The sequence below is a fragment of the Coregonus lavaretus genome (genome assembly GCF_964263955.1).
Source record: "Coregonus lavaretus genome assembly, chromosome: 26".
Classification (NCBI taxonomy): domain Eukaryota; kingdom Metazoa; phylum Chordata; class Actinopteri; order Salmoniformes; family Salmonidae; genus Coregonus; species Coregonus lavaretus.
Window position 1 is genome coordinate 11,946,182 of NC_140013.1, and position 16,605 is coordinate 11,962,786.

A 16,605-nucleotide genomic window follows, 5' to 3' on the forward strand; every position below is an offset into this window, starting at 1 on the left:
CTCCCGGGTGACATTTCAGTTTTTATTTCCTCGATTTTTTTGGTTTCTACCTGTCATGTTCTAATATGTCAGTAGCCAAAGGGGAAGGGAAGGGGTATAATATACTATCAGTAGAAAAATACCTGGTAGCGGCATGACAAGGAAGTGAATATATTATGCAGCCATTGGCTGCTTCAGTCACTAGATAAAGCTCATCATCTCAATGGCACTACAGTGGGATCCATACAAAGCTTGCTCTTAAACATATGCCAACTCGAGGCAGAGTAGCTAGATTGGGAACAAATGTTTTGTGAAAATGACAAACTGCACTTGCTGTAGGTTTGTGGGGGCACTGGGAAAAGTTGCCCTGTTTTATACTGTGCTAAACCAATGAACGGTCACACTTAGCTAAGTGACACATGCCGACCATAGCACTCCACGTATTTAGTTTGATTTCTTCGCATCAAGGACTTCAGTGATCGTCTGTTAGATGGATCTGGGTCATGTTATTTAGGAACTAAACGGATGAAAACTAACTGAAACAGGGAGGGACTATTTGGACCCAAACACACGGCTTGTGTGATCCTGGACACCTGAAAGGGCTTCCATGTCAGCTTGACCCATGTTCACTTATCCACGGGGTCCCTTTCGTTTAACTATCCGCCTGACTGTGCTCTCATGTGTTCACGACATTTAATGAACCTGTAGGGGGATGAGATCTTTTATCTGTTCCCCGTCAAATCAGGTCCAAAAGATTTGTCAAATGTAAAGTTCCAATCACGATTGCCTTTGCACGTCTCCTGCTAGACTGGCTTAATGCTTAGTGATGTTGTAGCTGTTTGGGTTCCCTCAGTTGATTATCTATCACCATCTCACACACACACAGACACACTGGGCCAGTATAAAATACTTTCTTCCCCATTACGATGTCCTCCTTTACCTCTCAGACAACCTGTTATAGAATAAAGGCCTATATATAAACATATTTTCATGCTATTTTTTTATTAAGCTGTATGTTCGTATTGTGTTTGGGAGATCAGATCTATTTATGCTTGCCATGGTGGGTTTCAGGCCTGAGGGGGGAAGTGAATAGGGTCTGAAGTCTGCCGCTGGTTAGAACTAAACTCATCTCAAGTCTGAGGGGAAAGGGCTTTTGCACAATGCTACGCCTTTCCCCCTTCTTTTTCTTAGTGGACACTTTAGTATAGGGTCCCTTTTTAGTGGGAATGTTGGGAATGTTAGACGCGTCAGTCTGCCTCCATGTTGTGCACATTTTCACATATGCATCCCGCATTCAATGCACAACGAACACACACTCGTCATCATGTTGTTCAGACAGTGGCACTGCACTGTGCCCCGTACCACATACACCTCTTTACCTGGGAAATCAGTGATGGGAGAATATCTTTTAACAGAGGTAAAAACGGTAAAAAGTAGAACATTTAAAAAAGGTAAATCGTAATGGAAACTCATAAGCTGTACATTTCTAATAAAAACAAAAAAACAAGTGAATTGTCCTAAATTGATGTATTTTTTTGTTTCGTTCGAGATGCTTGGTACCTACATCAGGAGGTAAGCCAAAGGTTGTATCAAAGCACCGTTCTGGGTAAACTGTACAAACTACAGTCTCTCTCACTGTCTCTCTGGTTCATGTAGTCACACTTTAACTGTCGTCTTGGTGTGAATGATTTCACAGGTGGTTAGCTTTATGTCTGAAGTCTTTAACATTTAATCACAGCTCATTACATAGTAATGGCATACTCTGTGTCCCAAATGGGACCCTATTCCCTTTATAGTGCACTACTTTAACCAGAGCCCTATGGGTCATAATCTCGGTTAACCCAGAACTAAAGTGTCACGTAATGAGGAGCGGAACCCTCTCTTCGCATGTAACGGGCCGAACGTCCCCTCTCATTCCTTCCAAAAAATGAAAGATGCTAACACCTGCGAAATCCTGATTTGTGCAAATAACCAGTGATGAAGAAACGCACCTCATTCAGTCCTGGCAGTGTACAAAACATTAAGAACACCTGCACTTTCCATGACAGACTGATCCCTTATTGATGTCACTTGTTAAATCCACATCAATCAGTGTAGATGAAGGGGAGACAGGTTAAAGAAGGATTTTTAAGCCTTGAGACAATTGAGACATGGATTGTGTACAGTCGTAGTCAAAAGTTGAGAATGACACAAGTATTGGTCTTCACAAAGTTAGCTGCTTCAGTGTTTTTAGATATTTTTGTCAGATGTTACTATGGTATACTGAAGTATAATTACAAGCATTCCATAAGTGTCAAAGGCTTTTATTGACACACAATTACATTAAGTTTATGTAAAGAGTCAATATCTGCAGTGCTGACCCTTCTTTTTCAAGACCTCTGCAATCCGCCCTGGCATGCTGTTAATTAACTTCAGGACCACATCCTGACTGATGGCAGCCCATTCTTGCATAATCAATCCTTGGAGTTTGTCAGAATTTGTGGGTTTTTGTTTGTCCACCCTCCTCTTGAGGATTGACCACAAATTCTCAATGGGATTAAGGTCTGGGGAGGTTCCTGGCCATGGACCCAAAATGTCTATGTTTTGTTCCCCGAGCCACTTAGTTATCACTTTTGCCTTATGGCAAGGTGCTCCATCATGCTGGAAAAGGCATTGTTCGTCACCAAACTGTTCTTGGATGGTTGGGAGAAGTTCCTGTCGGAGGATGTGTTGGTACCATTCTTTATTCATGGCTGTGTTCTTGGGCAAAATTGTGAGTGAGCCCACTCCCTTGGCTGAGAAGCAACCCCACACATGAATGGTCTCAGGATGCTTTACTGTTGGCATGACACAGGACTGATGGTAGCGCTCACCTTGTCTTCTCCGGACAAGCTTTTTTCCGGATGCCCCAAACAATCGGAAAGGGGATTCATCAGAGAAAAGGACTTTACCCCAGTCCTCAGCAGTCCAATCCCTGTACCTTTTTCAGAATATCAGTCTGTCCCTGATGTTTTTCCTGGAGAGAAGTGGCTTCCTCGCTGCCCTTCTTGACACCAGGTCATCCTCCAAAAGTCTTCACCTCACTGTGCGTGCAGATGCACTCACACCTGCCTGCTGCCATTCCTGAGCAAGCTCTGCACTGGTGGTGCCCCGATCCTGCAGCTAAATCAACTTTAGTAGACGGTCCTGACACTTGCTGGACTTTCTTGGGCGCCCTGAAGCCTTCTTCACAACAATTGAACCTCTCTCCTTGAAGTTCTGATGATCCGATAAATGATTGATTTAGGTGCAATCTTACTAGCAGCAATATCCTTGCCTGTGAAGCCCTTTTTGTGCAAAGCAATGATGACGGCATGTGTTTCCTTGCAGGTAACCATGGTTAACAGAGGAAGAACAATGATTTCAAGCACTACCCTCCTTTTAAAGCTTCCAGTCTATTATTCTAACTCAATCAGCATGACAGAGTGATCTCCAGCCTTGTCCTCGTCAACACTCTCACCTGTGTTAACGAGAGAATCACTGACATGATGTCAGCTGGTCCTTTTGTGGCAGGGCTGAAATGCAGTTTGGGGATTAAGTTCATTTTCATGACAAAGAGGGATTTTGCAATTAATTGCTATTATTATTAATTTTTTTAGTCATTTAGCAGACGCTCTTATCCAGAGCGACTTACAGGAGCAATTAGGGTTAAGTGCCTTGCTCAAGGACACATCGACAGATTTTTCACCTAGTCGGCTCGGGGATTAGAACCAGCGACCTTTCGGTTACTGGCACAACGCTCTTAACCACTAAGCTACCTGCCGCCCAATTTATCTGATCACTCTTCATAATATGTGGCCAGTGATTTCAATAGGCAGCAGCAGCCTCTAATGTGCTAGTGATGGCTATTTAACAGTCTGATGGCCTTGAGATAGAAGCTGTTTTTCATTCTCTCGGTCCCAGCTTTGATGCACCAGTACTGACCTCACCTTTTGGATGATAGCGGGGTGAACAGGCAGTGGCTCGGGTGGTTGATGTCCTTGAAGATCTTTTTGGCCTTCTGTGACATCGGGTGCTGTATGTGTCTTGGAGGGCGGGTAGTTTGCTCCCGATAATGCGTTCGGCAGACCGCACCACCCTCTGGAGAGCCCTGCGGTTACGGGCGGTGCAGTTGCCGTACCAGGTGATGATACAGCCCAACAGGATGCTCTCAATTGTGCATCTGTAAAAGTTTGTGAGGGTTTTAAGTGCCAAGCCAAATTTCTTCAGCCTCCTGAGGTTGAAGAGGCTCTGTTGCACCTTTTTCACCACACTGTCTGCGTGGGTGGACCATTTCAGTTTGTCGGTGATGTGTACGCCAAGGAACTTGAAGCTTTCCACCTTCTCCACTGCGGTCCCGTCGATGTGGATAGGGGGGGTGCACCCTCTGCTGTTTCCTGAAGTCCACGATCATCTCCTTTGTTTTGTTGACGTTGAGTGAAAAGTTATTTTCCTGGCACCACACTCCCAGAGCCCTCACCTCCTCCCTGTAGGCGGTCTCGTCATTGTTGGCAATCAAGCCTACTACTGTTGTGTCGTCTGCAAACTTGATGATTGAGTTGGAGGCGTGCTTGGCCACGCAGTCATGGGTGAACAGGGTGTACAGGAGGGGGCTGAGCACGCACCCTTGTGAGGCCCCAGTGTTTAGGATCAGCAAAGTGGAGATGTTGTTTCCTACCTTCACCACCTGGGGGCGGCCCGTCAGGAAGTCCCGGACCCAGTTGCACAGGGCGGGGTTCAGACCCAGGGCCTCGAGCTTGATGATGAGCTTGGGGGCTACTATGGTGTTGAATGCTGAGCTATAGTCAATGAACAGCATTCTTACATAGGTATTGCTCTTGTCCAGATGGGATAGGGCAGTGTGCAGAGTGTGGCGATTGCATCGTCTGTGGATCTATTGGGGCGGTAAGCAAATTGAAGTGGGTCTAGGGTGACAGGTAAGGTAGAGGTGATATGATCTTTGACTAGTCTCTCAAAGCACTTCATGATGACAGAATTGAGTGCTACAGGGCGATAGTCATTTAGTTGTTACCCATGCTTTCTTGGGTACAGGAACAATGGTGGCCATCTTGAAGCATGTGGGAACAGCAGACTGGGAAAGGGAGAGATTGAATATGTCCATAAACACACCAGCCAGCTGGTCTGCGCATGCTCTGAGGACGCGGCTAGGGATGCCGTCTGGGCGGGCAGCCTTGCTGGGGTTAAAATGCTTAAATGTCTTAATCATGTTGGCCATGGAGAAGGAGAGGCCACAGTCCTTGGTAGTGGGCCTCATCAGTGGCACTGTGTTATCCTCAAAGCGGGCGAAGAACGTGTTTAGCTTGTCTGGAAGCGAGACGTCAGTGTCGGCGAAGTGACTGGGATATGTTCCGGGTAGCTACATCTGATACTGGATTACTAGTAAACATCACACAGTAGATACATTTTTTTTAAAGCCTGCAACGGGTATTGCTGCTCCCAAGTGTTTTCATTGCCTGCATAGCAACATAATTAATATCCTGTGGTTGTTGAAACCATAGAAATAGAATTACTCTAGTTCTGTGGTTGAAACGGTTAGCTTCCAACCAATAGCTTCATAGGAGTACACTGGCCGTAGTGTAGTAGGAGCAAAGCAATAATCAACATACAACAACACTCTGTCCATGTCTTGATTCACTGCACCTATCTGGTGTATGTGGCAATAATACATATATTTAATTAAAACTATAACTCACAAAACATGATTAAAAAACAATTATTTATTACTATCACACAACAGTATTTGATGGAATCGTACACACTACTGCAAGACAATGCAACTATACTCCCCTACATATGTATTTGGACAGTGAAGCTAAACATTTTAATTTGGCTCTATACTTCAGCATTTTGGGATATATTAGGAGACAGTACAGAATGTCAGCTTGAGGGTATTTTCATACATATCTGTTTTAATGTTTAGAAATTAAAGCACTTTATATCTAGTCCACCCATTTGAAGAAGTCGTTAGTATTTGGACAAATTCACTTAGTGTAAAGTAATCAAAAGTTTAGTATTTGGTTCCATATTCCTTGAACTCAAAGACTACATCAAGCTTCTGGCTCATTATTTACGATTAATTCATGATTATCGATAATGTAAAGTGTTCAGAAACATATTCTATTCTGACTTACAATAAAATCTTGTAGGGTCACAAGCTTGATGTAATCATTGAGTGCAAATACGAAACGTTTGACAACCAATACACTAAGTGAATTTGTCCAAATACTTCTTCAAACGGTAAAACAGATATGTACGAAAATACCCTCAAATTAAAGGTGACATTCTGTACTGTCGCCTCATAGGAAACATTTGATCTAAAATGTAAAATGTTAGCTTCACTGTCTAAATAAATATTTAAAGGGATTGCTTTAGATAATTGAACAGAAAAACGAATTGAACGAAAACTCCCTGGTCAATTCTGTCAGCCACCTAGTGGGTGTGTTTTCTGGGATTTAATTACATTTATTGTGGGAGCCACACCCGCAAATCTTGTTGCACACCTTCATATGGCAAGTCTGAATACCAACTACATCGAAGTGCGTAGGAAAGGCTTACATTTCCTAAATCTGAATCTGCCCCTATGTGAACATGTTTGAATGTGTAGTAAAATTGTGTCATTAGCGGTGATTGTGAATGATCTACTGTAATGTGATCTGATTGAATGGGGTTTTGTACTATGGAGTGTTATATGACAGTTAAAATACTAAAATATTCCTTCTTAACTACCGGCAATAGAAGATTCATCTGTTTGAGATCTCGTTACAAAATAATCCATAAAATGCTCAGTTTCTTCAGCAGAGCAATGTTATTAGGCCAGTGGGAGTACCCTGCTTTTAGGTCCCAATGTCCTCTCCTCGTACTTCTCTTCTCACAGGGCTAAAGACAAGACGGGTAAATAAACGGAGGGATGAGACAGATCTGTTTCTACTCGTCCTCCTCTGTGCTGGAGCTCGGTGGTAGGAGGACACACTCCTGTCTTCGGCTCTTGGACGCCCTCCTCTTCCTCCTCCCTGGCATCTTCAGCCTCCTGCGGATCATATCTAAGACACACAACACACACCCCTTATTAGAACAACTGCAAAAGAGGATTAACAGTAAGGACAACGCTCAGTTGTAAAAGTTTGGGCCCTATAAAATCAGTTATGATGAGGCTGATTTTTTAAATGTTATTTTTAGGTTTCAGTTTTTTCAGTTTTCAGGTTTTTGCTATCAAAATCAATATTTATTTAATAGTAAAACAACAAAATCATATGTTCTAAGTCCACAACAATGCTTAAACCACATCTGGAGACCACTTTTTAGGTCTGGTATAAATCTAAGAAATGTTGATATGTGGGTGTAGTTACCCTTTAATTCCAGTGTGCACCAGCAAGAGACTGTTGTTTGGTTAGCGATGTTTCTGTAGCGCTCATGTAAATGCAGAGTTTGCAAAACAAATGGCCACTGGATTGATTCAAATAATCATGATGTCATTCTTCCAGGTGAAGAATGATATTCTAGTAGTTGAATTTAATTGAAAAGGTTTTTGGGAAAGCCTTTCCAGAAGACGGTTATCATTACATTAGCATCATCGCTAACGGCTACACAAAGTGTAGACCAGGGATGGGCAACTAGACTTTTTAACCTTTTTTAAGGCCCTCTGATCAATTTCCCAAAAAATGTAAAAAAATTGAGGAACTCAGTCGGGGTCTCAACTTACTGTTGCAAGTTAAAATAGTAGCTTCTGTTACTCTGTTTTATCTATTCATAGTCACTTTAATAACTCTACCTACATGTACATATTACCCCAATTAAAATGTGATTTGATTTGAATACAAGGTGCAATTTCGAAATGTGGTTGTGCATCAGCAGTTTTCCTCATTATGTCAGTCACTGACAGTCACTCAATTAGCCCATGTCAGCAAAACATTTTTAGATTGCTAAGTTAGTTTAGCGGCCAGCTATCTAAACTTGTTATGTTCGAATTATCGGTCGGGGGGCCCCCATTGATTGTGTTAGTCAGTCTCACTCAGATGTCATATTCAAAACTGCAAACATTTCTCTCTACCCTATGGCAAAATGTGTAGAATTGGATGTAGATGTGGGTATTTGTTCTCCCCACTGTATATACACGCACACGTTGTTCATGTATAATGATAATCTTACGCAAATTAAAAATGTTCTAAGTTCAATACCTTTAGTTGATTTCTTACTAAGTTAAATATATTTTTTTATATTGTTGAATTCCATTTTAATGTCTGCATTCCGTGATTCCGTCCACATTCTACGCAACGCAGATTTTATAGGGCCCTACGAAGTGTGTGTTGAGGAGGGGGGGATGTGTGAGCCCCAATGAACCCACCTGCCACCCTGTCGTAGTCCTGCTTGGGGTCGTGCCAGTACATGCTGGGCGTTGTGCGCCAGTGGCGGTAGAGGCGTGTGTGCAGCACGGACAGCACCAGCAGCACCAGGAGGAAGCCCAACGCCGCTGCCGCCCACAACGCCTCGTCTGTCCGCGGAGTGGGCGGCATCCTGTCACCGGGTCCAGCCGCAGCACCCCCTAGCGGAGCTACCGTCTCAGTGCACTCGCAGTGGCCCACCCTACCATCACAGTCTGCTCTCCTGTCCTGGCTTTTAGCCTGAGTGACAGCCAGCTGCTTGGGCTGAGTCTGAGAAAGACGCTTTTTCCACTTGGTTGGAGACTTAAGGTGCTGTATCTCTCCCTCGTTTCTGCTGCTCTTCACCTCTCTCTCCTGGACGTCTCCAGTTTTCCCGCTCTGCCTCTTGTCCTCTGCTTCGTTCTGGTTCACCCAGTCTTTTTCTCTCACTTTGCCTCTGGGATCTTTTTCATTAGTGTAATTTTCTCTGCGGCGAGATTGAGTCACTTTGAGTCCTCGGTCCGTGCCTCTCTGTGTAGCCCTCAGTGTGGCTGGGCTCTGTGCTTCAGGTTTGAGCGTGGTTCCATGTTTCTGGACTCTGTTCGGCTCGGTTCTGTCCAGGATGGCCCGTCTCTTCTTCTCCTTCCCCTCCTTCCTGAGTGTAGCTCGGCTCTTGCGGACCCTCCCTCTCCCCCAGTCTGTCACCTCCAACCGTCCATCCAGGAGCAGAGAGAGGGTCTCCTCACAGCACTGCCTCAGAGACTGGTGATGATCGACAAAAAGGTACACTCAGTAAATCATCCAAACAGTAAAATCATTCTACGACAGCTTCAGGGCATCACGTTACTTTACACCAGTGGTATTCAAAGTCGGGGTCGCGACCCTGGTTGCGGGGGAATTGCAGTGGGTTCGCCAAATACCAAAAATGTCAGAGTACAGATAATTTTATGTATATTGGTTCTTTTAATTTGGTTAAAAGCGATGAAAATGTAATGAATTTAAGGTTATTTGTTGATGTGAAAATCAAAATGTACAGATTTGATTGTTGTGTCAGTAGATTTGGGGTGGAATGGGGTCCCCAGAAATTCTGGCAAAAGAAATGTGGTTCCCACTGAAAAGGTTTGAATACCACTGCTTTATGCTGTCTTTCAAACTTTCAACCATGTAGTGCCCTCTCCTCTCTCTGTCTTCTGGCTCACCTTTTGCTTTGGGTATGCGTGTTTGTGATCTGCAGGATGGGTCAACAGCAAGTTATACTGTCTGCTTTGACCCACGTCGCCACGGTTATCGTGTGCCGCTGTCAACTGCAGCCAATCACAGACCTCCAGCGTGGTCACGTGGGACAGCTCCAGCGTGCGACCCCAGGACACCAGCGCTAACGGCTTCAACAGGAGAGAGAATCAGTCACCACAAGGTTATGTTCAGTAGGCACCAAAAGGAAGAAAATGGGTAAGTGCTATCTTTATTTATCCAATAAGAAACGTTCGCTTTCCCCCTTGTTTTGTAACTGTGTGCCCTAATGAACACAACCCTCATTTCAATGACAGGGCACTCTGAAGATGTATTATACTGTGTTCCCCATTGATAGAAGGAACATTCCGGTGTCTTGTTTTGACTTTGTCTATGCATCTGTTGGGGTGTCAATTGAATGCCCTGCTATCATAGTTGACATGGTTTGTGAGGTGGTGTCTGTTTTCAGTGTAATCTATAATCAGGGTCAACTATGCCACTACGGCGTGCCATTGTGGGTTTTCTAGAATCCTATTGGTAAGGATATGGTTCCCTTGGGATTTCAGCACATCTATTGGGATATCAGCCATTTCACAAGCTAGTACAGAGTAGATGGTAAATCACTTCTACTGATATCTTAGTGTAAGTAAAGGCAATGTTTCCTTTGAGATTGACTTTATCATGTGTGGTGACTCACTCACCCGGTATGTGCTGAGGTCAGGGTGTGGCGTTATGATATAGTCAGACAGACAGCAGTGTCCCAGGACAGACAGCAGGTCACGCTGACGAACAGGAGCACACGGATGGTACAGCAACACTGTTGCTCCATGCTGCAAACACACACACACATCAACAGTAGAGACTGATTAGAGTTGGACAATCTGTTGTGGCAATACTGGACTAATTAAACATATTAGCTACAGTGGGGAGAACAAGTATTTGATACACTGCTGATTTTGCAGGTTTTCCTACTTACAAAGCATGTAGAGGCCTGTAATTTTTATCATAGGTACACTTCAACTGTGAGAGACGGAATCTAAAACAAAAATCCAGAAAATCACATTGTATGATTTTTAAGTAATGAATTTGCATTTTATTGCATGACATAAGTATTTGATCACCTACCAACCAGTAAGAATTCCGGCTCTCACAGACCTGTTAGTTTTTCTTTAAGAAGCCCTCCTGTTCTCCACTCATTACCTGTATTAACTGCACCTGTTTGAACTCGTTACCTGTATAAAAGACACCTGTCCACACACTCAATCAAACAGACTCCAACCTCTCCACAATGGCCAAGACCAGAGAGCTGTGTAAGGACATCAGGGATAAAATTGTAGACCTGCACAAGGCTGGGATGGGCTACAGGACAATAGGCAAGTAGCTTGGTGAGAAGGCAACAACTGTTGGCGCAATTATTAGAAAATGGAAGAAGCTCAAGATGACGGTCAATCACCCTCAGTCTGGGGCTCCATGCAAGATCTCACCTCGTGGGGCATCAATGATCATGAGGAAGGTGAGGGATCAGCCCAGAACTACACGGCAGGACCTGGTCAATGACCTGAAGAGAGCTGGGACCACAGTCTCAAAGAAAACCATTAGTAACACACTACGCCGTCATGGATTAAAATCCTGCAGCGCATGCAAGGTCCCCCTGCTCAAGCCAGCGCATGTCCAGGCCCGTCTGAAGTTTGCCAATGACCATCTGGATGATCCAGAGGAGGAATGGGAGAAGGTCATGTGGTCTGATGAGACAAAAATAGAGCTTTTTGGTCTAAACTCCACTCGCCGTGTTTGGAGGAAGAAGGATGAGTACAACCCCAAGAACACCATCCCAACCGTGAAGCATGGAGGTGGAAACATCATTATTTGGGGATGCTTTTCTGCAAAGGGGACAGGACGACTGCACCGTATTGAGGGGAGGATGGATGGGGCCATGTATCGCGAGATCTTGGCCAACAACCTCCTTCCCTCAGTAAGAGCATTGAAGATGGGTCGTGGCTGGGTCTTCCAGCATGACAACGACCCGAAACACACAGCCAGGGCAACTAAGGAGTGGCTCCGTAAGAAGCATCTCAAGGTCCTGGAGTGGCCTAGCCAGTCTCCAGACCTGAATCCAATAGAAAATCTTTGGAGGGAGCTGAAAGTCCGTATTGCCCAGCGACAGCCCCGAAACCTGAAGGATCTGGAGAAGGTCTGTATGGAGGAGTGGGCCAAAATCCCTGCTGCAGTGTGTGCAAACCTGGTCAAGACCTACAGGAAACGTATGATCTCTGTAATTGCAAACAAAGGTTTCTGTACCAAATATTAAGTTCTGCTTTTCTGATGTATCAAATACTTATGTCATGCAATAAAATGCAAATGCATTACTTAAGAATCATACAATGTGTTTTTCTGGATTTTTGTTTTAGATTCCGTCTCTCACAGTTGAAGTGTACCTATGATAAAAATTACAGACCTCTACATGCTTTGTAAGTAGGAAAACCTGCAAAATCGGCAGTGTATCAAATACTTGTTCTCCACACTGTATCTCTGTGAGGTTGTGTGTGTGTGTGGTGTCATGGTTTTAGTGGTTACCTGCAGGTTGTTGAGCCAGCGTTGAGGGGGGCAGTACAGGTACTCTCCACTCTCTGCCCCTACAGTCCGGTGAGCACCACTACAGAAACCACCCACAAAATGACAGTACACTAAATGGCATGCAACACAGGAATTGACATTAAGCCCTCAGAGGCACTTGCCCATCAGGCAGGTCAGGAGCAGTTTTTATTTATGGTTATGGCCACTTGCCCAGAAAATGTATTTGGCTGTTTACATACAGATTTATTACATAGTCACATTAAAGAGTTATTACAAAGTAATATAAATGAATATTTGCATGAGAAATGGAGTGCACATTTAACAGCCTGTCATAATTAACTGTATTTGACACATGTTCCCAGGTGAGTGTGTATGGTGTGTACTTGGTGATGTAACACTTTCTGTGTGTGTCCGTCCGCAGCATCTTACCTGTTGGGGATAGTGTGATTGTAGGTGATCGGTGTGTCCATGCAGACGTGCTCGATCGGCTGAGGTCAGACAGGAAAAGAGGGCAGACTATGTATCAGCGCCATTTGCTGATAAATATGTAATGAAGAGACCAGGCGTGATTTCTCATTCTGTATTTCAGAGAGGCATGTTTAGTTCTACATAATACATTTCTATGTGAACGTTCTGCAACGCTGCGCCCTGCTGAACGGGGCCCAGGATTAGGCAACGTCTGCATCCTATCCTTCCTGACAGAAACACTGTGGTATGTTGTCTAGTTGTTGTTTTTGCAGACGTGCCCTAAGTAATTGCCTCTCAGGGATAATTCTGTTTTTATTGAATTAAATTGAATTGAACAATCAGGTCATGCGCCCTCTCTAGCAGGAAATGAGCTGGTGGCTCATTATAGTATATTTGTGTAACGAATCAGTCGCTCCAAAGACTTATCAGTAATAGCTACACTGTGATCTAAGTGTTTGGAAAGAATGTGTTCCTAACTAAAGATAATGCTAGCTCATTGTGTTTTCTGTTTGCCAAGTTGATTGATTTACCTGTGGGGGATACTTTGTGTCAATGCTAGGAATCTTCTGCAAACAGAGGAGAAAGACCTGGTTTACACTGTGTTTCAGCAATGGATTTGCTCGGGAAAATGCACACAACAAATGCACAATATTAAGCCAAGTGAACAAGATAAATAGGCTTCATAATCATCAATGCTCAAGTTTGTGTTAAGTGAACATGTAATTCATGCTTACAGTAGTTTACTACCAATCTGTATGTGTGTTATGTGGAACAGTGGTTAATAGTTCAAGTGGCTAGCTCCATGGTTACCTGAGTGGTGGACTCAGGCCAGGAAATCACAGGACAGCTCCACGCAAGTGAGGGGGGCAGGTCTCTCCCCAGCAAGAGCTGTCAGTCACAGAAAAATCATACAGATACAAAACTGTCACAGTTTGCTTGCGGTCTAGAGTGGTAACATAAAATCGATGGCACATATATTCATCATGTCATTGCATTGACGTGATAGCTATGGTTTTTCTTCTTGGTCATTATCCAGATTGTCTAGCTATTATACTTGAAGCAGGCAATACAAAGTGAAGTGATGTGACATTTGGCCAGAGGTGTAAAGTACTTAAGTAAAAATACTTTCAAGTATCAAGTACTACTTAAGTAGTTTTTTTGGGTATCTGTACTTTACTTTACTATTTATATTTTTGACAACTTTTACTTCACTACATTCCTAAAGAAAATAATGTACTTTTTACTCCATACATTTTCCCTGACACCCAAAAGTACTCGCTACATTTTGAATGCTTAGCAGGACAGAAAATGTGTCCAATTCACGCACTTATCAAGAGAACATCCCTGGTCATCCCTACTGCCTCTGATCTGGCAGACTCACTAAACACACATGCTTCGTTTGTAAATTATGTCTGAGTGTTGAGAGTATGCCCCTGGCAACAAGAAAATAGTGTAGTCTGGTTACTTGGTGACTTTCACTTTTACTTGAGTCATTTTCTATTAAGGAATCTTTACTTTTACTCAAGTATGACAATTGGGTACTTTTTCCACCACTGCATATGGCAGTATAAAATAGTCCATAATGATTCATATTGTACCTTGCCATTGTCACAGGCCTGCCACATCGAACTAGCAGCACGAGACAGAACCAAGCACAGCCACAGTCCGGACAGCAGAGTCGACACTGGTGGAGACATTCTGCTCCATTCAGTGGAGCGCGCGCGAGTCACGGCGTTGTGATGATCTTAAGGGATGTATGTTTGAGTTAATCTCTTTAGCTAAATACATATTTTTTCTAAACAACCATTAGTCAACATGTGGATCATCCCATCGCTGTAGCTCCCACGTCTAGAACCATCGGCGCGAGCTACTGCAAAATCCCTCTCTGTTGGCACTGAGCGCAAACATCCAGTGCAAAGCGAGGCATTGATGCTGTTACAGCAGAGGTATCCGCCAAAATACAGTATTCGAAGGGGTCCTTTTTTCTTTACCATACGGTTCACATTAGCACTGGCTACGGAAACGCAAAGGGGACAGAAAATGTAGGTTCTTTTTTCATGGTCTCTACTAATTTCTTCCACGTGGTGGCGCCAAATTATCACGTAACCGTCTGAACGCTGGCAACCATGGACAGACGATTTTTACGCGCTTCAGCGCTCGGCGGTCCCATACTGTGAGCTTGTGTGGCCTACCACTTCGCAGCTGAGCAGTTGTTGCTCCTAGATGTTTCCACTTCACAATAACAGCACTTACAGTTGACTGGGCAGCTCTTGCAGGGCAGAAATTTAACGAACTGACTTGTTGGAAAGGAGGCATGCTATGATGGTGTGACTGTTGAAAGTCACTGAGCTCTTCAGTATGGGCCATTCTACTGCCAATGTTTGTCTATGGAGATTGCATGGCCATGTGCTCGATTTTATACACCTGTCAGCAACTGGTGTGTACTTTATTCCATGGTCATTAGTAACTTTATTCAATGCATTCATTTGGTCAGTGCGTCCTCATGCATTCTTTGGAAAAGTCCAAAGAATTCAGCCTAATTAGTTATGATTTCCTTTATGACCCCATTTGCGACCATGTCATGTGTATATATAGTTGTCTAAACAAGTCTGAGGCGCTGCGTGCTAATGGTTAGTTTGGCTGTCTGTAAATAGATGGGCAGGTTTTAGGTTGATTCTGGTGAGCGATTGGATAGCATGCACTGCAGCACGCTTCAGATAATTTGATTACTGCCAGCAGTGATTAGACTTCGCCGGCAGTGGTCTCATGTGGGCATGATTGTAATCCAAACCCAACCATTTTGTAAATCGTGATGACCTCAGTTACATAAATCTCACAAAACTCACAGAAATTATCCTACTTACACTTTTTAGTTCATTTTGGCACTGGAATAAATCTTTCTGATGAATATCAATGCCACATAGGCTGTTTTCAAACAGAGAAGTTGATGTTTGCCTTCAGTTGTTGCTCTTTAAAGTAATTCATACAAATATTGGTATTTGAGTTGTGATTGGGGTATATTGACAAAAATATCAGTAGTGTTGGATGTACAGCTATTTCTTTTAAAATGCCCTCGGACCCCCTTACAAGGGTGTTGACCTGGAGGCAGGCACCATGCGGGTGCATCCCACATTCCATGTGTCCCTCCTCTAGCCTGTTGCCACCTGTCCCCTGGCTCCCCCTCCTCATCCTGTTCATCCGCTGCGCCTCGTCGGAGGGCAGCTTGCTTTGACTGTGGACCGGATCCTGGACTGCCGGCTGTTGGGGAGGGATCTCCAATTTCTGGTGGACTGGGAGGGTTATGGGCCTGTTACAGGAGGTGGTCGCAGTTCCGGAGCGACCCACTAGGTGTCATCCTCCGACAACCTTAGGCACCTCCTCACTCACAGTCGGGACTAATCATCCTCCGTTTGGTGTCACTTGTGTCTACCTGTTCACCTGTGTATTTATGCCCTCACTTCCCTGTGTTCCCTTGCTCTGTTTTCTCTGATAGTTTCTCGATGCCAAACAGTACTAACCAGTGTTTGATCACAAGACGAATGTACAGGTACTTGAGAAGTGTTCTCCCTATTTCGTTGTTGTTTTCAGTCCTAGTCAGTATTTCGTATTTTTGCTGTCAGCCTGTTTTTGGAGACCAATTTGCTCCTCCTTTATTTTGTCGTGATAAGGCCTGTTATTTTTTATCCTGGCCTTGGGACCACCAGTAAAGTTCCCTGTTTCACCTTCTTTGCCTACTGCCTACTGTCTATCCTGCACCGCACCTGGGTCACACCTCACCCCAACCCTTACACACATCCATTACATTCACTCATTAAAGGTAAAGTATGAACTAACTAAATAGGTGAGGTATCTACTGACATGTACTTTATTGGTGTCAATTATGCAATAACCTATTTTTCTTCTTGTACATAGGATTCCAGTTCATCCTCTTCCTCCTCCTCCTCCTCTGACAGCAGCTCTTCAGACAGTGAAGTAAGCT

The 16,605-nt window shown here is 44.0% G+C and overlaps 1 protein-coding gene across 1 annotated transcript; it reads right to left on the bottom strand.

Annotated features, from left to right (window-relative positions):
* Positions 1 to 5,694: 5,694 nt before the first annotated feature.
* Positions 5,695 to 14,705, bottom strand: tp53i13 (tumor protein p53 inducible protein 13). The gene is made up of 9 exons (XM_084142876.1): positions 14,225 to 14,705; positions 13,437 to 13,514; positions 13,157 to 13,192; positions 12,588 to 12,646; positions 12,159 to 12,237; positions 10,286 to 10,414; positions 9,554 to 9,736; positions 8,339 to 9,116; positions 5,695 to 7,037 (listed from the first exon to the last, which is right to left on the bottom strand). Exons 1-9 carry the CDS (start codon positions 14,321 to 14,323, stop codon positions 6,922 to 6,924), a joined length of 1,557 nt encoding a protein of 518 aa, XP_083999002.1. The 5' UTR covers positions 14,324 to 14,705; the 3' UTR covers positions 5,695 to 6,921.
* Positions 14,706 to 16,605: the final 1,900 nt, after the last annotated feature.

What these genes read in the sequence shown, in the direction of transcription:
- tp53i13 (XM_084142876.1), bottom strand. Translation starts at nt 14,323, where the DNA reads ATGTCTCCACCAGTGTCGACTCTGCTGTCCGGACTGTGGCTGTGCTTG. An exon ending in ACACAAAGTATCCCCCACAG is followed by an intron (nt 12,647 to 13,156) that starts GTAAATCAATCA and finishes GTCTGACCTCAG; the next exon opens with CCGATCGAGCACGTCTGCAT. An exon ending in CTGACCTCAGCACATACCGG is followed by an intron (nt 9,737 to 10,285) that starts GTGAGTGAGTCA and finishes CTCCTGTTGAAG; the next exon opens with CCGTTAGCGCTGGTGTCCTG.